Below are 23,254 nucleotides of genomic sequence, written 5' to 3' on the forward strand. Positions count from 1 at the left end.
AGATAGATAGATAGATAGATAGATAGATAGATAGATAGATAGATAGATAGATAGATAGATAGATAGATAGATAGATAGATAGAAACGCTGAAAGTGCCAAATGTTCGCTAAGAAATGCTTCGCATTTAAAAGGTACACGTGAGCTTGAAGTGCATTTTTGAAGTTTAAGGCGCGAATAAGACACGGACGAAGATAAGGGACACACACACGGAGCGCCACTTCCAACAAAGATTTATTTCCAAAGAGCACAGAACATAATTATACACCACGCGCCAAAGTCAGGAACGCAATGACAATCTAGGCAGTGTATCGACTTTAGCGCCTGCGCGGCAGTCGGCCGAAGCCCAGATAAATCAGTACGACTAATTATTGAGGCTAAGAAAATAATCGAATCAGGTGGTCTATGCGTCAGCGTTGCCTCCATTTCATTATCCCCAAAAGAGTTACGCTACTTGAATGCGACTGCGCAATGAGGCACGATGACGGCGCACGTGGTGTATAAATATGTTCTGTGCTCTTTGGAAATAAATCTTTGTTGGAAGTGGCGCTCGGTGTGTGTGTTCCTTATCTTCGTCCATGTCTTATTCGCGCCTTAAACTTCAAATATGTTAAACCAACAAGCCCAGTCTGCTATTCTTGAACTACATTGCGGCGTCCGATAGTACTAGACGCAGGACGTCATGCGTATCGCGTTCCACTGTTAATCGTTGAGTCTTGATGCCTACTGAAGGCTTGCAGTACTGGACATGGAAGATCCAGTACCGGTTGTACGCACTCAACGTATAGTGATTTGAGCCTGCTGACGAACACGCGAAGTGTGTCTAACAGTGATATAATCACTATGAGGACTGATTCCTGTTCTTCTGGCAACTTGTCAGTGCGAGAATAAGGGTTCACTCTTGCCGATGTGCACTGTGAATCTGCATGTCATTGCGACTTCGGCAACGGAGGCCAAGGTGCGTCAGTTGTGTCCATGCCGTTCATGGTGTTCAGGTTTGTACAGACCGTTGCCGATCCTTGTGGCTGCGGCTTCGGAAATGTCGGCCAAGTCGAATCCACATCAAGCATGCCTTTCGTTGAACTCTGTTTCATACGAGCTGTGCACAGTCCGGGTGGCAAAGCAGGTGGTGAAGCGGGGCGTCCAGTGGGTGCTGCGGATGCAGAGGCATTGGTTGTCTCTGGTGAACTTCGACGCCGACGACGCCGCTTTCTGACGGTTGCGGCGGCCTCGCGATGCTATATATGGTCTGTCGCCATTTGTCTCAATGCAGCTATCTCTCTTTTCATGTTTGGGCAACCTTTTGACGAAGCTTCGTGGTGTCCATTACAATTAACACTTGAGAACATTGCCCCGCCACGGTGGTCTAGTGGTTATGGCGCTCGACTGCTGACCCGAAGGTCGCGGGATCGAATCCCGGCCACGGCGGCTGCATTTTTGATGGAGGCGAAAATGTTTGAGGCCCGTGTACTTAGATTTAGGTGCACGTTAAAGAACCCCAGGTGGTCGAAATTTCCGGAGCCCTCCACTACGGCGTCTCTCATAATCATATCGTGGTTTTGGGACGTTAAACCCCAGATAATATTACACTTGAGAACATTGACTTTACAACTGTCCGCGGAATGGGTCGTGCAGGTGTGACACTGCAGTGGCTTTACATACCGAGGTAGAGAGTTGCCTTTAAAACCAAGTTTCAAGAAGCGTGAAATACCCAAACGAGCAACCTTGGCGATGACGCTAGCTTCACTAGCTGGCTTGACCAGGCCGTACAAGTCGGAGATGCGAATGGCAGCGTCAACGTCGTAGATGACGCCGGTGACGACGTTGGAGCCCACCGGGATGTAGGAGCGGGCGTTGATTCCATCCAGCTCTGTGACGTTGCTTAGTATGTTCAGTGCGGCAGCATGCTAAACATCAATCGCCATGGCGTTCTTACGCGGGTTCACTCTGATGTCGATGATTTCATCTGGCGCCAGTCCTTCGGGCAGCGCCGAAACAGATTGCCTGTTGAGGCGCTTCATGTTGCCGTTGGGGTCAGCAGGAAGGAAAATGATGGTGTTGGTGTCGGCCCTTCGCGGCGCTCTTTTGATTCGGTTGTTCGGAGACGAAGAGGCCGTGGTGTTATGTCTCTTCGCCTTTCGGCTCATTGCAAGTTCGAAGTTTTCATCAGATGGCCCCTCGGCTGTCAATGAGGGGACATCAGTGTCCTCGGTGTCGCAGTAAGGGTCCGTCCAAAGCAGGCAATTGGGCGAATTGGTGACTGAACATAATTCCGTGTAGGTGATGCAGCGTGCCGGACTATGACTATGAAAGACACACAAAACACGACATACGCTGATTGTCAAAAGTACAGTAAGGGTTTTGGTACCTTGATGATCCCATTCGAGATGTCTCTCCCGCAATTTATGGAGAATAAGCACTGGGGCGAGCAAGAGTTGGCTAGAAGTCCTAGTGGTTCGAAAATACTGACTGTTTGCAGAACAGCTCGGTTTGTGGTCCCTGCTTTTGCCACACACACCGACTTGAGGATGCGTAACAGGAGGATGCATTAGTGAGGTTTAGGTGCTCATAAGGTGAGGACTCAGTTCATCGGTGTAATGCAGTCACCATAAATGGCTAGATCAAAAACTCCTTCGCGACAGTCGTATCATTCGTTACCCGCCTGCTCACGTTCACAATGACGGTTGAAAATATCTAGTGCCATTTACTGAGCCGCTGTCTTCGAGCGCTGACGACCGCAGACGACAGCGGAGTGTCTCTGGAAATGTTCGAAGAATTTCGCATCACATAGAGCAGCAAGTCCGGGGACTGGTTTGACGAACCAAACTGGGACGTCTTCATGTAGTTCTTCAAGCCGCGGGGAGATTTGGAGGCATGTTGCAGGTCAACAAGTGCACCTAAATGATTTGGCACAAGGATGGAGGTGTCGCCAAACCTTTTCGAGTAGCATTCCGATTCCGTGCTTATTCATCGCTTGGCGGCTGTACTGACACACGAGACACGACAGACGAAGCCAATCCTCTTAGGCCACTTGGAGCAGGTTGTCGCTGAAAGTTATCTTGATGTTAAATGAGGTTTTCCGATGTTTCGCACATCTTGTCGATGAGTTTCTGGGTGGCCTGAAAGAGGTATTGGACAAGTTCTTGACTTCGCCCAGTAGGTCTTTCAGCTTGTGATTAATCGCCGTGGTAAACGCACAGAAAGTATAACAATATTTAGATTTCTTTAAAGAAAATACTGGATTATGATATATGTACAACAGTCCACAAGACGCTCACACGCATTCGCTCGCTCGTCTCGCCACGCTCCGGGGTCGCTCAACTCGCTTTCTGTCCCAACCTGCTTCCATGTTTTGTCCCTTGTCGCACTCTCTTTCTCACGAAAGCCACATCATAAACCGAAATGCCAACCGCGGCGGTCAATCCGTATTTGACTGGTCGTTTCCGAGCAACTCGCTCCGCGCCGGATTGCTCTCAGTTGCTCCACCGCGAAGTCGCAGATTCGGGAGAGGAGCAGCAGACGTACATCCGTCATTTTGCGAGCAGCCTCAGTCGTGCTTTCCAGCGGCGACTAAGGTTGTCATGGAAACGTACACAGAGCAAAAGCACGAATAGTTTCTGGAACTGGTTAACGTGACGTGTGCTTCTAGTGTGAACTCATGCGGAGCATGCCATCTGGAAGAATTGGTTTACTGCACTCCGAGTGCTCGCTCCAGGATTTTGGCGACCGCTCCAAATCTCCCAGTGAAAAACGCCAACAGTGCCACACACGCCGTGGGAGAGGTGCTCTTCAGGTGCGTCCACCTGTCGCGGCGCCGACCAGGCTCGTTAGCCAAGGGTGATCCCCCCGGCGAAGTAAAACAGAAACTACAAACTTAAAAACTTGCAGATAATTGTCAAGATATTTTTGTGAGATGAGAAGCGTTTGTTTTGGCTTTGTTGTTAGGTGGGGTAAGTAGCGTTGGCGAGTTGTGTTATAAAGAATGAGGCAACGCGGGAGGCAGAATTGTGTTGTTCGTTTCACTGAGTTTAAATCACTTGCGCGTGATGCGCCCTCACCCTTCAGCAATTACAGCCACCCTCAGATTATTTCTCCGCGAACGTCGTTCTGTACGCACCACAGCTTTCCAGCCGCTCCGTTGACGAGTCCACATTGCGCGTCAATGTTCCGCACAATCAGGTACGGACCTTATTTTGCCGAACTGATTCCTCGTTTCGAGCCCTTCTCGTGAATAGGGTGTAGACATACATGTTTCAATTCATGCTCGTCCGCCAAGTACACCTCGTCAATGGAGCGCTTCGGTCTTCTGCCGACGTCGACAGCCACTGCAGCTAGGCGGGCTGCTGCGGCAGTGTCTCTACACAAGTTGAAGGCCATCTGATACGGCAGACATTGGCACGCTTCTTTCGAGTCCTTCTGTGCTGCGGGATTTCTCCTAATCGGCGGCTGCAAGTTTCGGCGGAAATTGTGGAGAGTGGGAGCGTCTTTTTTCTAGAACGTTGCACCGGAGTACAAAGGGTGACCTTGCTGCCTCGGCATAGCTGGGCAGTGCAGTTTTGAGGGTGAGTGAGTGAGTGAAACAACTTTATTCGGTCCACAATAGACGCAAGTAAACTCAACGTCACCTGGCTAAGCCCACTCGGTGACCATCAGGTTAAACCTGGGGTCACGCATATTTAAAACACCTCAGAGGGGATTATGGCTTCACCCAATACTCCCACGTTGGGTCAGTTCCGAAGGGGGGGGGGGGGGTCACCTGCTTTCCGGGGACGGATTTTGTGAGCGCCCGGCGCGCACGCGCTTTTGCTAACCTAGCCAAGTAAAGGCCGTTTACTGCCATTGCGTCTCTCGGCGTCATCACAGCGGGCAGCCAACCACGTGAGAAGCGCTGAGGCCAGCGCCAGCCTAGCGTTGCGCGATGTAACCTCAGGCAATAACCCCAAAGCCTCACATAGCAGTATGAAGGAAAGAAGATGACTCTTAAGGGCTCGTTTTCTTTGTTAGACACAATATTAATGAGAACTAACAGACAATAACGCCAAGGAAAGTATAGGGGGTGTTATCTGTAGTATTTATAATATAAATGTGAAGAAATTAAAGTGGACGAAAAGATAACTTGCCGCCGGCAGGGACCAAACCTCGCAGGGACCACGCTCGCCGCCATGGCTGCGAATGGCGCTGACTAACACTCCAAGGTTTAAATGCACATATATACCCCATAAAGTGGACGCGAGGATGACCGCCGCCGTAGCTCAGTGGTAGAGCATCGGATGCGTTATTCGAAGGTCGCAGGTTCGGTCCCTGCCGGCGGCAAGTTATCTTTTCGTCCACTTTAATTTCTTCACATTTATATTATAAATACTACAGATAACACCCCCTATACTTTCCTTGGCGTTATTGTCTGTTAGTTGACATACTCTTGTCTCGTTCTGGCAGACTTGATGCCTTCAGGTAGTATGCGAGGGATTATTGGTCAGCTGCCAGCTCGTAAAAAGATCACGCGCTACGTGACACCAGAAAGGCAGAAAAAGAGTGTTCCACACTCGCCGCCATGGCTGCGAATGGCGCTGACTAACACTCCAAGGTTTAAATGCACATATATACGCCATAAAGTGGACGGGAGGATGACCGCCGCCGTAACTCAGTGGTAGAGCATCGGACGCATTATTCGAAGGTCGCAGGTTCGTTCCCTGCCGGCGGCAAGTTATCTTTTCGTCCACTTTAATTTCTTCACATTTATAATATAAATACTACAGATAACACCCCCTATATTTTCCTTGGCGTTATTGTCTGTTATTTCTCATTAACATAGCAGTATGCAATTTATGTATATGGACCAACAAGAAATATTCCTAATTATAGCTTTTAAGCCTCATTTGTAATTTGTAGAGGAGAAAATGAGACAGCGCCACCAAAAGGTACATTTTTCTTTATTTTCCTCGTAGCGCAAGCCATTGACTATGAAACAAAAACAAACAAGTAATCTATAGCCTCTGAGAACTCACTGTCGTACATCTTTGAGGCCGTGTATACGGCCAATGGAGAAACTCCTGCCAGCCTAATAAAAATAGCACGAGCAATATGGTCTCAAAACTGCTAGGGACAAAGCGAAGTGAAATACAAACATCATTTGAAAGCTTGCGGGCCACACAGTTAACGGCGACGACATTACAGATCCGAGGCGCACGTCATCAGCGTTGGCAGCAGCGGCGACGACATTATGTAGGAGGAATGGGAGGAAGTCTCTGCCAGCAGCACGCTGATTGGTCCTTCATTCATGGAACTGCGTCTGGCTGTCGACGCCGACGCTGCCGATGTCTGAAACATCCTGAGATGGACGTTTCGGCCGCCGTCACGGCTAGCGTCAACGCCGCGTGACGCCGAGGAACGAAACGCCAGACAGACGCCGACAAAAGCGTTGCATGTGGTTCGACATTAACGCTTTCGCGTTAAAAAAACGGGGTAGGATAGAGCTTAAGGCCGTTTACCGTGACGCAAAACACATCGATTGTTAGGGTGCGATTTCGCTCGCAACGAAAAAACGGCCCATCGCTCTCGGCGCAATGGTGAGCGGCGAGCGAGCACCATGTTGGAAATGTTTCGCTTTGTTCGCAGTGGCGGAGGCACTTCAAAATAGCGCCGACGAGTTTGCTGCTGTTGCGCACTTTGAAATGAATTAAGAATACAAGCTATCTTGAAAGGACAAACCACGCTTGCTCTTCGCTACCGTCGATGAAAAGTTAACAACATTGTCACTTGGTCGTGACGTCGACGAAGACCGCAGGCGTCGTGTCCAAGATGAAACTCTTCTTTTGGCCGAACTTGTGGCCGAGAAACGGAAAGTTAATTTACAGCAATACATGGTATCCACTGATAGTGGCGAACAGAGCGTCGGCCGTCGATCGACTGACAAGCGGTGAAGCGCGTCGGCATTTATACATGTGCCGTCGAATATTCCAGCGTTATCGCTGGCTGTGGCGCAAGCTCTAGAATAAGCGCGAGTGTTCGCGTCTTGCGCGCAATCTTAACAAAACGATCTACGGTAATCGCGAAGCTTCTCGAACAATGAGGCGCGGTTTGCGCTGAGCGTTGCTGACAGTTTTTGTGGGCGAAAACCGAATGGAGCAAAAGTGATAATAAGAAAGGCAAGTCGCAAAGCCCCTTCTGAGAAAGCATCGTCCCGATGCTTAAAAGAGAACACGGGGGGGTGGCCAATGCTTGCAGCAATAAATAACAATAAAGCAAGAAAGTACAATAAACAATAAGCACAAGCAAGATAGTACAATAATAAAGCAAAAACACAGTCCTCAGATTCACTAACGCGCGTAATATGGCTTGAGGCGCACGACATGGACGACTTCAGGTCGCGCACGGCGCCGCTGAGAGTTCGTGCAGCCGTCAGAGACAACCTCGCAGTCGAGTGCGTCGAGGCGTCGAGGTACCCTGTACGGTCCGAAGTATCGTCGAAGAAGCTTTTCACCAAGTCCCCGTCGGCGTATTGGCGTCCATACCCATACACGGTCACCGGGTTGGTATTCCATGTGGCGTCGTCGAAGGTTGCAGCGGCGGCTGTCAGTCGTCTGCTGGTTCTTGATCCGTAGGCGGGCGAGCAGTCGTGCTTCTTCGGCGCGCTGTAGGTAGGTGGTCACGTCGATGTTTTCCTCGTCGGTCACGTTTGGTAACATGGCGTCGAGCGTCGTTACCGGGCTCCGTCCGTAGACCAACTTGTATGGCGTCATCTGCGTCGTTTCTTGTACGGCCGTGGTGTACGCGAAGGTGACGTACGGAAGGATGGCGTCCCACGTTTTGTGTTCGACGTCGACGTACATAGCCAGCATGTCGGCATGGTCTTATTTAGACGCTCCGTCAGGCCGATGGTCTGTGGTTGGTACGCGGTGGCCCGGCGGTGGCTTGTGTGCCTGTATTCCTTGATCGCCTGAGTTAGGTCGCCTGAGTTAGGTCAGCCGTAAACGCCGTACCTCTGTTGGTGATGAGAACCTCTGGGGCGCCGTGTCGAAGGACGATGCTCTCAACGAAGAACTTGGCTACCTCAGCGGCACTGCCTCTGGGCAGGGCTTTTGTTTCGGCGTAGCGGGTGAGGTAGTCGGTAGCCACGACGATTTATTTATTTCCTGAAGTCGACGTTGGGAACGGCCCCAGGAGGTCCATCCCGATCTGCTGGAATGGTCGCCGAGGAGGCTTGATTGGCTGAAGGAAGCCTGCTGGTCTTAGGGGCGGTGACTTCCGTCGCTGACAGTCTCGGCACGTCCTTACGTAGCGAGTGACGTCGGCGGCAAGGCGCGGCCAGTAGTACTTTTAACACGAAAGTGTTTTACGCCGGGATCTACCAAGACTTCAGTGACGTATTTCCGTCACGGAAACGACGTCGAAAAAGTTTACATGATAAGATGGCAAAGAAAAAAAGATCCGTCAACAGGCATCGAACCCACGACCGCTCGGTCCGCAACAACAGATGCCGGGCACGCTATCCACTGCGCCATGGTCACAGACTTCAGAGGCTTTACAAACGCGCCTTTTATATCTACGACTCTCCCAGTCGGCGGGGTGGTGTTGCGCCCTCTGGGAGCGGTTAAGTAAAGTAATTCGTCATTACTGTGGCCTCTGCAATTAGCACCTGCAACGCGTTACACGTCCGTCCCATTTGGCGCGTTTTCATTAGAAATTCAGTTTTGTCAATGCTTTAACACACCGCGAGGTGGCGATCTTAACCCAAGCGCCGTAAAAGCGTCGGCCTCGCTCATAGCATCACGCTAATACAAACCAAAAATAGCTCTTCGACGCGCGCCTGCCTCACCTTGCTGTAACACTGCGTTCCCCGCTCACGCGCTCGCCCCGAGAAAAATCGCGGCCAGGCACGACGAGCTTTGCGTTTCCCTCTAGTCCGGCCACGGTGTTCAATCACATTTTAACATGCCGCGGGATGGCGACCAAGTTCTGCGTCCTATATGCGACGCTCTTCTGGCTATCACACCTCGTTCTCTGATTACGCTTTCACCGTTAACCACTGCAGATAACACAAGAGTTCGTTTAATCATATAACATGGACGTTAGTCGTCGGCATGGAGATGTACCACCAATCATCAAAGTGGGTGCATCCACGTTAAACGGTGCTATAGCTGCCAGACATCAATATACATTGTACACACTCTCTTATATCAATGTACAGTAAACATTCAGTTACTTCTGTAAGGGCACGCTTTACTTTCGTGCTATACCGATTCCTATGACGGAGGGATCAACCATCTTTATTCTGTACTCGTGCGAGCGTGCGGGAAAGTCCGAGGTGTCCAGCCGTCGGGTCGTCGTGCAGGGCATGCAGAATTTCTGGTCGCAGTCCCGAAGGTACAACGATAAGCTAGCTGGCACGGGCCGGAGAGAAGTTATTCTGTACGAGGACGTTGTTTTTTCAAGGAAAATGATGCCAATCATCGCCTGAATACTTTTGGAACAACGATAGTCCTGCCCTCCAGGTATTCCACTAGACCCTTCAGTGCCGGGTCGGCTCGCTGTCATTCGACTAAGTCGTCGGTATTTATGGCTCCCAAGAAGCTGTAATCTTCCTGGTCGTCGGGCGTTGGTAAGTCGACGGGGGTACGAGACAAGCAGTCGGCGTCGAAGTGTTTCCTTCCAGACTTGTACACGAGGGTAACGTCGAATTCTTGAAGTCTTAGGCTCCACCGTGCGAGGCGACCTGAAGGGTCCTTCAAGTTAGCTAGCTAACACAAGGCGTGGTGGTCGCTCACAACTTTGAAGGGCCTGCCGTAGAGGTAGGGGCGAAACTTTGGCGCAGCCCAGATGATGGCGAGGTGCTCCTTTTCTGCTGTGGAATAGTTGGCCTCTGCCTTAGACAGCGACCGGCTGGCATAACTGATAACCCTTTCCAGTCTGTCCGTTCGCTACACAAGAACGGCGCCGAGTCCTACGCTGCTTGCATCGGTGTGAATCTCCGTATCGGCGTATTCGTCGAAATGCGCAAGTGTCGGAGGCGTCTGCAGGCATTGTTTGAGATCGTGAAATGCTTCGACTTGCGCTGTTTGCCACCTAAGTTCGACGTCGGTCTTCGTGAGCTGCGTTAATGGTTCATCGATCCGTGGATAGTGTTTGACAAAGCGTCTGTAATAGGCGCACAAGCCGGAGGCGAAAACGGCGCATGGCCTTCTTGTCAGTGGGTGGCGGGAAAGCGGCGATGACAGCCGTTTTCTGCGGATCTGGACGCACTCCGGACTTGACGATCACGTGACCCAAAGACAAGAGCTCCTCGTACGCGAAGCGGCACTATCCTGGCTTCAGGGTGAGCCCGGAGTTCTTGATTGCTTGAAGTACAGATTCAAGGCACTGGAGGTGTTCGTCGAAGTTCGAGGAAAACACAACGACGTCGTCCAAGTAAACAAGGCAAGTTTGCCACTTCAAGCCAGCTAATACTGTATCCATGACTCGTTGGAAAGTCGCAGGTGCCGAGCGTAGACCGAAGGGCATGACCTTGAACTCGACAGGCCGTCCGGTCCTATGAAGGCTGTCTTTTCTCGGTCTCTCTCGTCGACTTTGATGTGCTAGTAGCCGGTCTTGAGGTACATCGAAGAAAAGTACTTCACGTTGTGGAGTTGATCTAGGGCGTCGTCTATACGTGGGAGAGGGTACACGTCTTTTTTCCTGATTTTGTTCAGGCGACGATAATCGACGCAGAAACGTAGGGTCCCATCCTTCTTCCTCAATAACACCGTAGGTGACGCCCACGTACTCTTGGACGGCTGGATGGGGTCGTCGTGTAGCATTTCGCCGACCTGTTTCCTAACGGCCTCGCGCTCTGGCGTCGAAACTCGGTACGGGCTCTGAAGGATTGGTCGGGCACTTTCTTCTCTTATGATACGATGCTTGACGACTGGGGTCTGTCGAATTCTTGAGGACGACGAGGAGCAGTCCTTGTATTGCAGGAGCAGGGTTTTGAGCTGGTCTCGCTTGACCTTCGAAGGGCTCGGGTTGACGTCAAAATCTGGTTCGGGATCTCGATTCGTCGAAGCAGGTTTCGCAGCATCGAAGAGGGCGAAAGCATTGCTGGCGGCCACACATTCGTCGATGTAGGCGACTGTCGTACCAATGTTGGGGTGCCTATATTTGTGCCTGAAGTTTGTCAGCACTACCTTTGCTTTACCCTCACGCAGCTCGGCTATACCTCTTGCGACGCAAATTTGACGGTTCAGGAGTAGGTGCTGATCGACCTCGATGACGCCTTCAAGGTTCGCAGGTTTTTTCGGTGCCGACGGAAATAATTACGCTGGAGCGCGGCGGAACGGTCACCTGCTCTTCTATCACATTTAATGCATGGTTCCCTGGCGTCGCGTAGGGCGGGAGTGCTTTGTCTGAGGTTAGTGTTATCGACTCAGACCTCAGGTCGATGACTACGCCGTGGCCACTTAGGAAGTCCATTCCAAGTATCACGTCCCTGGAGCAGGTTTGTAGGTTTACAAAGCTCGCAGGATGAGCCCGATTATTTATGGTACACCAATCGGCGTTATCAGGTGGCCTCGAGCTTGCCGGATATCGGGTCCACTCCAAGCAGTCTACATTGTTCAGCTTTGTGGCGAATGGCCCACTGACGACGGAATAGTCGGCCCCAGTGTCGACGAGAGCGGTGACGTTGTGGCCGTCGATGAGAACGTCGAAGTCGCTAGTCCGGCGCCTTGCGTTGCGGTTAGGCCGCGGCGTCGGATCACGGCTGCGTCGATTTATTGCGGTGCTTCCATGCCGCGTCGTCAGGTCTTCGAGCCGCGAGGTTTCGTCGGCAGGGCTTCGTCTGGTTCGCGTCGTGTTCGGAGGTCTCGTCGCGTTGTCGGCGTCAGCGGCCGTGCAGAATTTTCGGCATTTCGTCGTACAGCAACCGCACCTCCATCGGTTGCTGCCCTTAGTTTTCCGGATACGGGATAGGCGACCAGTCCCGGTTTGGGCCATTGTACAACCGGCGGTGCGGTGACATGTAGCGGCCGGGCGACGGCGAGCGGGAAGGTCGTCGTTCTTGCCACTGTGTTCCGGTGAGGTTGTCGTCGATGTCGCGAGGCCGTTCGCCTGGCTGCGGGCGCGGCGCGTTGACGGCGAATCCGCGTAGCCTCATCTGTCGGTATCTGCAGCGGCGGTACGGGTGACCGGCCTCCCCGCAGTGGTAGCAGAACGGGCAGTTGTCAGGGACGCGCCAAACGTCGGTCTTCCTTGGTGCGTTGCGCGGGGCATAGCGATGGGCGACAGGAGGACGGTAGGGCGTCGGTGGTGGCGGCGGCGGCGGCGGCGTCTGGCGGCCGAACTGTCGCGATGCGCAGTCTTGACGTTGTCGCGGAGCGGGCACGGGACGGTGGACTGCAGCAGCGTAGGTCATGGCTTACGGATGAGGCCGCGATGGTTTGGGAATTTCTAACACTTGCTGAACTTCTTCGCGAACAATTTCGTTGATCGAATTCACTTGCGGCTTTGGCGGGGGTAAAAGCTTGCGCAGTTCCTCCCGCACGATCGCTCGAATCGTTTCACGCAGGTCGCCGGGGCAGAGTGGTTGCACTTCTGCGTGCGCTGGCGTCGAGCGGCGATTGAATTGTCGGGTGCGCATCTCCAGCGTCTTTTCAGTCGTCGGCGCTTCGGAGATGAATTCCTGGACAGTACTCGGTGGGTTCCGCAACAGACCCGCGAACAGCTCCTGCTTTACTCCTCGCATGAGGAAGCGAACTTGCTTGTCTTCCGGCATTTCGGGGTCGGCGTGGCGGCAGAGTCTGGTCATCTCTTCTGTGAAGAGCATCACGTTTTCGTTTGGTAGCTGCGAACGGGTTTCAAGCAGCGCTTCGGTCCTCTCCTTGCGGATGACGCTCCTGAATGTAGCGAGGAACCTGGTGCCAAATGTGTCCCACATTGTCAATGTTCGCTCTTGGTTGTCGACCCAGGTGCGAGCGGCGTCTTGCATTGCGAAGTACACGTTTCGAAGCTTGTCTTCGCTGGTCCACGCATTGAAAACGGCGACTCGGTCGTACGCTTCGAGCCAGCTTTCCGGGTCTTCAAGTGCGGAACCGCGGAAGGTCGGAGGCTCCTTGGTTTGCCGGAACAACAGGATAGGCGCAGACGGCACAGGGGCTGTCATCGACGCTGCGGTCGAGGTCGGGGTCTTGGTTCACCGGGTCTTTTCAGGTAAAGGCCCATCTCTGGCCGTATACCTTGTTGTCTTCGGCTTGCTCGCTGCTCAGGGTTGCCGTCGATGTCTTCCTCGCAACTTGGGCTGGGTCCACGGTTTGACGGGGGGTCCGGTACATGAAAGAAGCAGCACATCCACCAGATGTCACGTGGTCGTGACGTCGACGAAGACCGCAGGCGACGTGTCTAAGATGAAACTCTTTATTTGTCCGTACTTGTGGCCGAGAAACGGAAAGTTAATTTACAGCAATACACACGGTATGCACTGATAGCGGTGAACAGAGCGTCGGCCGTCAATCAACTGACAAGCGGTGAAGCGCGTCGGCATTTTTACATGTGCCGTCGAATATTCCAGCGTTATCGCTGGTTGTGGCGCAAGCTCTAGAATAAGCTCGAGTGTTGGCGTCTTGAGCGCAATCTTAACAAAACGATCTACAATAATCGCGAAGCTTCACGAACAATGAGGCGTGGTTTGCACTGAGCGTTGCTCACAGTCTTTGTAGGCGAAAACCGAATACAGCCAAAGTGATAAGAAACGCACGTGGGAATATCATAACCCGTTACATTTCCCGTTACATTTCAAAACTTATGCAGTGTCTACCACAAAGAACGACAGCAAGCAACGCTGCGTGCTGCGGCAGCCGCAGAGCAAAAAGCGCAGCCCTCTCGCAGCCCATGTGAAATAAACCGCCATTGGTGGCGGCTGCGAATAGAGCCACTGGAACGATTTTTCCTTTTGTGCAATCGCAGTATGCGAAACAGCGTTTACACGCGAGCTTAAGTCGTAGCGTGATCTCGCTTCCAAATTCCCTTTACAAGGAGGTCATTTTCTCGAAGAAAGTTTTGTGTCAGCAGAAAATGCCGGAATAGGTGCACTGGTCCAACCTGTGGTTGCATCCGCGAACTCACGGCACCAGGTGTGGTACTCGTGAGATCTCAAAGGCGTCCCAAAGCGTAACTACAGTGAGGACGAATTGATTAGGTGGGGGTAGCAAGCGCTCCATTGGCATCGCGCTGCAGCATGCACCGATGGCTACTGCACAAATCTTGGAATGATGGAATAAATTTATTGGAAACAGTGCATGAATATATCTCTATTTATACACCTTCCTCTAACAATAAACCATATGACGCGCTATATTATCGACAGTTCGTACGCAGGACTTGCACGCCACCTTCGAATATACTGTAACACTTTCCAGGAACCTTTATGCGCATAACGCGAGCTTTTAATCGTCTTAGGTGATTTTACAGAAAAGCTGTATCTGTCCTTTGTGGAACGTCACGGATCAGCAGAGCGCTTATATTCCTTTTGAAACTTAGCCATTCTCAACAACTACGCGCCTCTGCATTAAAATGTTGCATTTTCAACTTGGTAGAATGCGGCTGTTTACCCGAAACAAATATAATTCCGATCCTATGCTTAATAAAAGAAGTTTTGCACACGGTGTGCATTTGAATCGTTCAGTGATAAAGCTTTAGCTTAGGCGTTATGAAGGGGAGTGGGAGAATAAAGCGATGAGTTGAACGACACATTTCGAAAGCTAAGACGTGGACAGAGAAATTCAAAACATGTGGCCGATATAATGAAGGTGACCGCGCTGTGAAATGGCGGTGCATTTCTATCATGAATAAAAACATCATTTGTGCATCATTTGTGCATTAAATAATTAACGTGATTTACACGACGCTCTACGTTTCGTATTGAACGACTGCTGAGCAAATTGTTTTATTTTTTTTTATGGATTGATTGATTGCAAGCATACTGCAGCCTCGAAGGGATAGCGCAGGAGAATGCAGAAAGCGAAGGCGGCAACCAAAAACGAAAGGTTCTCTTCGTTCAAATGTCTGGTTTCAGTACGCAAAGGACGCCTCGACACAGAGCTCATTTGTTTCTTGCCGCTGAAAATTTCATTGCAGGCCTTAGTAGAATGAAAATTGTAGGGCGAGCAAAAATATACTTACACAAGGAGTACGGATCCCCTGCCGCATGAAATAAAATAGAACGTTTTTTTCATCAGTGTAGGCTCTGCTAACGCTTAAGTAAAACGAATAAAGCAGGTTAACATATTTGAAGTTTTAAGGCGCGAATAAGACACGGACGAAGAATAGGAACACACACACGGAGCGCCTTCAAAAACACAGAAAAGCGCACATCAAATATGTTAAACCAACAAGCCCAGTCTGCCATTCTTACATCATAATAAAGCAGGCATTTCATGGTGACTTCCCGCTAACTATTCTAACCGCGCTACTTGAGAAACCTCCATTTAAACTGAGTTAAAACTCCCGCGGTGGACGGAACACAAGTATAAGCAGTAGACAGGGTGAGCGCAGTCCTGTATACTTCTCCAAGCCGTGCTCCGTCCTCCGCGCACTTTGAACTCGGCCTAAATGCACCAACTAGCCACCCCAACACACTCAACAGCCATTTCCCTAAAAACACAGAAAAGCGCACTTATGTAGGCATTACTTCCCCAGAATTTTGCCAAAATAATGGGAGCAAAAAAAGTGCGCATGCCAGGACGAATAGAATATCGCAGCGTAAAGAAAATACAGATAAGAAATTGTGGAAGTCGAACATTTCCCGCATTTGTTGAAAATTTGCGCTTTGGTGTTCTGTAAGTATCGTGATATTATGAAGATACGCTTATAGAAAATACTTTTACACTTTTAGTCCTTGACTTAAACATGCGGCTGATACCCGCGCCACTCAAGAGAGGGCGCCACCGCCTCGGCAAGTGCGCGATTGCCGGGGTGGTGGCATGCGCCACGAAAAACGCTGGGCTATGCGCTTCCTCAGGTTTCACGGGCTGCATTAAGCGCATGATTTCGAACTAGACCAATGCCTACACAACAGCGAGATTTTTTTAACATCTTAGAGCATTCAGAGACATAGTTCCGCCTATACCGATAGTGTCAGACATGGAAATGTGGAGAAAATACAGTATTACCTTTCGGTATCTGAATCTGCTTCTCTGCTGCTATTTCGCAAAATTTGCTGGAATAGCTAGACCCATCAGCAAAGTTATTCCTCCTCTTATTGATATCCACTGTATTACTGCGCTTAGAAAATTTGCGCAGCGAAAAATGAAACTGTGTAACCTCATGAAATAGTACAGTTTTCACTTGTCAGAAAAAAAATTTAACTCATGCGCTTTTTCAGCCAGATTATTCAAACTCTCCTTTAATATAGAAAACTGATGAGGAAATAGTTTGTATATTTCAGGCTGTTTTTCGTTCTTTCTCGCTTTCATCTTGGGAGCACAATATTACAAATGTTCTAGTCAATGTTTAATGAATGTTATTTTTCATAAATATTCTTGTATAGTATACCATAATACTAGTCTTTTTACCTATTACCATGGGAAAGTGCAATATCTTAGCTTTATATTGATATTTCATATTATATACACTGCCTAGATGATAACATTCATAACAAAAAATAATTACTAAAACCCACAAAACGTGGTCAATTTTCCCACGTCAACAAAAGAGTTAAGCACAGGTGCAATACCTTTTTTCATATAACTTGCAAGGACAGAGAAAAAAAAAAACACCTTTCTTTCAGAATGTAACGTGGGCTCGTTAACGCTCGTGTTCTGTGGCTGCTGGCTGAGTGCTGGTCCTTGCTTTGTTTAAATACGGCGATAAGAATAGCTTCATTCGAAGACAGCGAAACCTACCCTGCTGTCAGCATGAAAATTGAAAAAGACATGAGTATGTAGAGTGTATTGAGTTGTCATTATCCAATCACTTCACATGAGCGTTACGACAGTTGCGTTTTCTGCGTGACCGTTCTCTCTCATTCGCCGGATAAAACGAACTGCTAGGTCCTGGCCTGGTCGCCGCGAGTGTTCCAAGCGACTAGACAGTCATCACTCCGCCTCTGTGTGCAACCATGAAGCACGTGTATTACTGGGCCAGACGCAGCGTGGCCTAATATTCTGAGTAAATAACAATGATCAGTAGCGACGTGAAAGCAAAACGAGAAAGTCAGCGAAGTGTTAACTTGTTGTAATACTTATTCGTGGAACTAGAGACTGATACAATCTTCAGCAACAGTTCGTCACGTGTGACTGTGTCAACTTTTGTGCGAAGAAATTGCGCGCCAATATTTTTTTTATTAGGTTGTAGATTGCAGGATTCGGTCCAGATCGTGTCAGTACACGGTTATTTTTATTGCGATAGCAATTACAGGGATACTCTCGACGGGTTTTTGCCGTCGTCGTCATGTTCTGTATCAAGTCCAAATCGATAACACGCGCATCGTATGCTCTGCCCGAGGGTAAAAGCGCGCGAGCTGGGTTGAAGCGAGATGGAACAAGCAGACCCGTCTCCGTGTGATAACATCATCCCTCGTGTGAGGCCTGCCATCGTTTCTGCTCAAGCACAGAGGAAACACTCCGCCCGTCTTGAAGGAGCATGAAGGAACGCGGCGGGAGGGGGGATGCGTCGCTCGAGCAGCAACTGTGAACTTTGATTATAAGTTAAAGCTGAAATTTTGGCGAGCTGATTTTGAATTGAATAGATATTATAGCGGAACAAAACAGGGACACAGAAATATTCGCACAGGACGACCGCTAGACTTGAACTGAAAATTTTACTCCCGACACAGGACATACGAAGTGATAACAGGTGATGATGTTTCTCTTTTTGTTATCTATTTATATGTCATGTATCGGGAGTAAAATTTTCAGTTCAAGTCTAGCGGTCGTCCCGCGGGAATCTTTTTGTTCCGCTATAATATGTATTCAACTTTGCCTATAAGCGCGCAGTCGCGAACGCTGGCCAGCGCGCTATCTCGGCAGGCATCAGCAGACGGCTCGTACGCCCTTCTACGTGCTCTGCTCTCAACGCCAAGAGACTGCAAAATTCGCGTCTTTTCTGGGAGCAACCGCATTTGCCAGCGTTTTGTAGAGTTACGCGAGACCCGATCCAAAAGAGTTAACTGCCAGCCTTACTTCGTACAACTTGTTGCTATCGCGTTCATTACTTCGCCCTTGCGGTGAAACTGTGACCTTTTTCTGTTCGATCTAGAGATCCATTTTCATAAAGAAAGATGATGTAGTTGGATGTCACGAGCTTATGCTGAAAACTATAGAGTACTCGCTCTTTCAATGAATAAAGACTGTTCGAAGTTAGTGGCCAGTGTTGCTAATTTTTTTTCACTCACTTGCGCTGTATGATAGCTTGAGTTACAATGGCATACCAGCAAGACGAAGCTACCAGGAAGGCGCATATCTTAAACTTACAGAGCAGTCCATGCTTCCTTACTAGCAGGCTGGAAGCATTTATTTTTTCCAAGCACCACGTTATCGTGATAATGACATTGAGAAAACTTGTCAATGTCTCGCTTACATGACTTTATGAAAGAAGTTTTTGCACAAAGGTCTGTCTAAACTTAAGTACGCCTTCATGCTATGCTTACAGTTTTCCTGTGCTCATGAACCTGGTGTGAACTGCTTTGTGCGTCTGCTGTCGCAAGTGAGAGGGTCCGAAGAGGTGTCTTTTGTCGACCACTTCTACGGAACTTATAAAGGAAGTGGTCACTGCATGCACACTTAGAGGATATCATGTGCTGTGCTCACGAAACATTTGCTGCTCCGGAGCCCAAGTCGTATCGAAATTGGACACGGCTGGCTTCAAGTCGCAGTGCGAGGAAGTCACCTCGGCCAGAAGATCCTCCGCCGTTGTAGAGCAAGAGACCCTGCGCATGTGAAAAGGAGCCTCACATTATGAATTTTTGTCATATCATAATAAAGGTACACCTGAAAACATTGCAAAAATACATAAATACATTAGAGTCCACAGTATGTACGCATATACTAAGTTCTGAACAGGAGTGAGTAAATTATAAAATAGACATCCTGGAATCGGAAGACACATCGCAACAAAGGAATATGAGAAAACAACAGATTGTCCACAAACCATTTCTTAGTGCACTTTCAGCAGCGCTGATAAAAAAAATTATTCTAGAGTACGCCACTGCTCACCACAGTGTTACGTATATTACATGGTTCTGCAGTCCATCATCATGAGCCCGACAACGCCTACTGCAGGGTTAGGACAAAGGCGTCTCCCACGTTTCGCCAATGGACCCGGTCATGTTCTTGCTACGGCCACGTTATCCGCGCAAACTTTTAGGGGCGAAGCTCCTTATCCGCCTCGTGCATCGGTATGGTGGCGCCACCGCTCGGCTAAGGCGGTTGTACCCTCTCCCAACACCCCATAGGATCCCATGCATTTTGAATGAAGTTTGCGATTTCGTTGCGCAAAAACAAACTAGCGCCATCTCTCAACAATACGCCACACCGACGACGCAACACGTCCTCTTGCTTCCACCGACTGGCCATGCTCCAAGCTAACTCCTCTCTCCACTTTCTTTTATTTCTTTCGGTGGCCGTGAGAGCGCGCGCTGTGCACTGTGTAGTCGAAAGCGCACCTGACAAGGCCGGCTGGGCTCGTCGCGTCTTCCTTGAACGTTGCAACGTTAATATTGTGTAAGGCGCCGGCCACACGTCGGAAGGTGAACCCTGATTTCGTTCAGCTGCCATTTCATCAACGGCAATGTTTCAGACGCCTCAGTTGTGTACTTTTGTCCGTTGGTTGCTGGACAAGATGGCTTCCTGCAAGACCGCGTTTTTCCAAGTCAGCTGTGTGTGTAGTTCTCGGCGTCGCAGCAGTTTAATGACGCGAGGACGTCAACTGATGCTACATCGTGGGAACCGCTGAAGTGACTGCAAGCTTGACGACATTGTGCCAGAATATTCTAGCGTACTGTACGCGCACGATTGTGCTACACTTAAAATACCGCGGTTGGCCTCGCGCGTCAACCTGGTACGCCTGTGTGCAACAAGTGTGTTGTTATCGTTGTTGCGTCGGTTAATATTGAATTGCAATTGAAATACTGTTCTTGCAAAGGTAAGTGAAGCTGTAAGTAGTTTCCCTTCTATATGCTCGCTACTCCACGAACATTACTTCTAGAATCGCATTTTATGTTGTGTTGCACGTACCAAAGGAGAATCTAGCATACGAGATACATTACACGCGTGCGCATTTCCTATATAAACCTGATAAGTCTGAGTAATGCCATGCTCAATTTAAGGCGCATGTGTTAGAGGACTGTGGCTTCAATGGTGAAAGTGATTAGATATTCCGAAATATGTGATTGCAGTGCAGTTAGAACTTTCTCATATGTTAACACGGTCTGTTAACAAAAAAAAAACGCTGTGTGAATGTTTGTTGGTCATTTGCTAAAGTACTTTCACGCATTATGATGCAGCTGCGTGACGGCTGTTAAAACGTTCAGCAAGTTAGATTTTGGTTTTCTTGGCCTAGTTGTGTGCTACGAGTGTTGGGCGAAGATAAAAACGCGTGTCTTTTGTGCGTTTCTTAAGCAGGCATACAGCAGTAATAGTCATTGTTGTTGTGCTGTTCGGGGTGTTCAATAAAACAAAAATGCTGTTTCCTACTGCAACAGTTTTTATTTCATCTGTGTTAACAGACCACGCAAACAACTTGGACACATGCACGTAAGAAACGTATGCAGTGCATCGCGCGCACGCATATAAAAATGGGCATGTAATTTTAAAACAAATAATATAGAACAATCGACGTAACAAACGGCATCGTTGTCTAGTGGAGCAGCGTTGGCAGTACAAATATCAAACCAGAATGAAAAATGAATAGAAAAACGGCGAGTAACGGGCGCTTTGGCCACGGCTTCTATGAGCCGCGCGTATCCACCTTTCGCCATCGTTCGCCGTTGGAGGCGCCACCAGTACAACTCAAAGCAGCAGCGCACAAGGCGGATAGCGGCACGCGTTCGTCCCGTAGTAGTGTGTAACCAGTCTTAAAAACGGAGGGGGCGTGCACACATGAAGGCTCCCTAAAGACAATGCGCTGCGACAGTACGTGATATGTATCGCCCTCTCCTCTCCTACGCTTCCCCCTCTTTCTCCTCTCCTACGGTCCCCCCCCCCCCTTATCTTGCCTCGCGGCGCAGCGGCGCCGACGCAGGCAGCGTCGCGAGGCAGCGTCGCGGCAGCGTCTTGATTGAAAAAACCGACCGCTCGCGCTGCACAACCGTTCACTGACCACCCCGTATATGTAGGCACTGGATTTTGACCTCCAAGGTAGTGCGTGTGTGCGATTTCTCCTGTGCGTGATTACACAGTGAAAATTCACAGCGTACATTAGTCTAGTTAACCTCCCTGCCTTTCCTACATTCCTTCTCTCTCTCTCTCTCACAGCGTACATGTAAAATTAAAGTGAGCTGCAAGTGGTCATAACTCTCATCGAACCTTTAGTATAAACGCGCCCGATCTCACGTCGGTGATGATGTACTGGGCAGAATTCACGGAAGATTCACGGTTTACCGATGAACCTCCGCAGCTTCGCCCACTCATCATCATTCACTCCGTGGATATGCTGTGATTTTTTTAATATGATTTGAAGGATCGCCGAGCCACTGACGCAACTCACAAAGGCCGACGTGGAATTCAGGTGGGAAACGTCGCAAGTTCAAGCATTTCAAGAATTGGAACGACGCCTCCAGACGCCTCTGATACTAGCGCATTTCGACGAATACGCCGATACCGAAATCCACACCGATGCAAGCAGCGTAGGACTCGGCGCCGTCTTTGTGAAGAAGACCGACGGACTGGAAAGGGTCATCAGATATGCTTGCCGGTCGCTATCAAAGGCAGAAATCAAGTATTCCACAACAGAAAAGGAGTGCCTGGCCATCATCTGGGCTACATCGAAGTTTCGCCCCTACCTCTACGGCCGGACCTTCAAAGCTGTGAGCGACCACTACGCCTTGTACTGGTTAGCTAACTTTAAGGGCCCTTCAGGTCGCCTCGCACGATGAAGCGTACGACTTCAAGAATTCGACATTACCGTCATTTACAAGTCCGGAAGAAAACACTCCGACGCTGACTGCCTGTCTCGCGCCCCCGTCGCTTCTTGGGAACCATAAGTGCCGACGACTTCGCCGAACGACAGCGAGCGGACCCAGAACTCAGGGGCCTTGTGGAACACTTCGAGGGCAGGACCACGGTTGTTCCGAAGGTGTTCAGGCGGGGAATGACATCGTTTTTCTTGCGCAGCGGTGTTCTCCTAAAGAAGAACTCGAGCCGATTCCCTCCTCGTGGTGCCCTCGAAAATGCGACCAGAGGTCCTCGAGGCTCTGCACGACGACCCGACGTCTGGACACCTGGGTGTTTCTCGCACTCTCGCAAGAATACAGGAAAAGTACTACTGGCCGCGCCTTGCCGCCGACGTCACTCGCTACGTAAAGGCTTGCCGGGACAGTCAGCGACGCAAGACACCGCCGACTAGACCAGCCGGACTTCTGCAGCCTATCGAGCCACCTCGACGGCTGTTCCAGCAATTACTAGGGCCGTTCCCGACGTCCAATACTGGAAACAAATGGATCGTCGTAGCAACTGACTACCTCACCCGCTACGCCGAGACAAGGGCCCTACCCAGAGGCAGTGCCGCCGAGGTAGCGAAGTTCTTCGTTGAGAACATCGTCCTGCGCCATGGCGCCCCAGAGGTCCTCATCACCGACAGAGGTACGGCGTTTACTGCTGACTTAACTCTGGCCATACTGAGATACAGCCAAACTAGCCACCGCCGACCACAGCGTACCACCCACAGACCAATGGCCTCACCGAGCGGCTGAACAAGACCATCGCCGACATGCTGGCCATGTATGTCGACGTCGAACACAAGACGTGGGATGCCATCCTTCCGTATCTGACATTCGCATATAACACGGCCATGCAAGAAACTACGCAAATGTCGCCGTAGAAGCTGGTCTACGGAAGGAGCCCGGCAACGACACTCGACGCAATGCTACCGACCGCCACCGATCAAGACGATCTCGACGCCGCCGTCTATTTGCAACGCGCTGAAGAAGCTCGACAGCTCGCCCGCCTGCGCATCAAGAACCAGCAGAGGGCCGACAGCCGTCACTATAATCTTCGACGACGCCACATGGAGTACCAAACCGGTGACTGTGTGAGGGTCTGGACGCCGATACGCCGACGTGGGGTCAGTGAAAAA

General features: G+C 50.0%; 1 protein-coding gene across 1 annotated transcript in view; it reads right to left on the reverse strand.

Moving 5' to 3' along the window:
- LOC119406743 (agrin) overlaps positions 1-23,254 on the reverse strand; it is a 439,130-nt gene that overhangs the window by 150,435 nt on the left and 265,441 nt on the right. Inside the window, exon 8 of the mRNA XM_049420197.1 lies at positions 18,772-18,890. Within this exon, the coding sequence (XP_049276154.1) occupies positions 18,772-18,890 (119 nt within the window). The remainder of the gene's footprint in view (positions 1-18,771; positions 18,891-23,254) is intronic.

Source organism: Rhipicephalus sanguineus, chromosome 10 (assembly GCF_013339695.2).
Source record: "Rhipicephalus sanguineus isolate Rsan-2018 chromosome 10, BIME_Rsan_1.4, whole genome shotgun sequence".
NCBI lineage: Eukaryota > Metazoa > Arthropoda > Arachnida > Ixodida > Ixodidae > Rhipicephalus > Rhipicephalus sanguineus.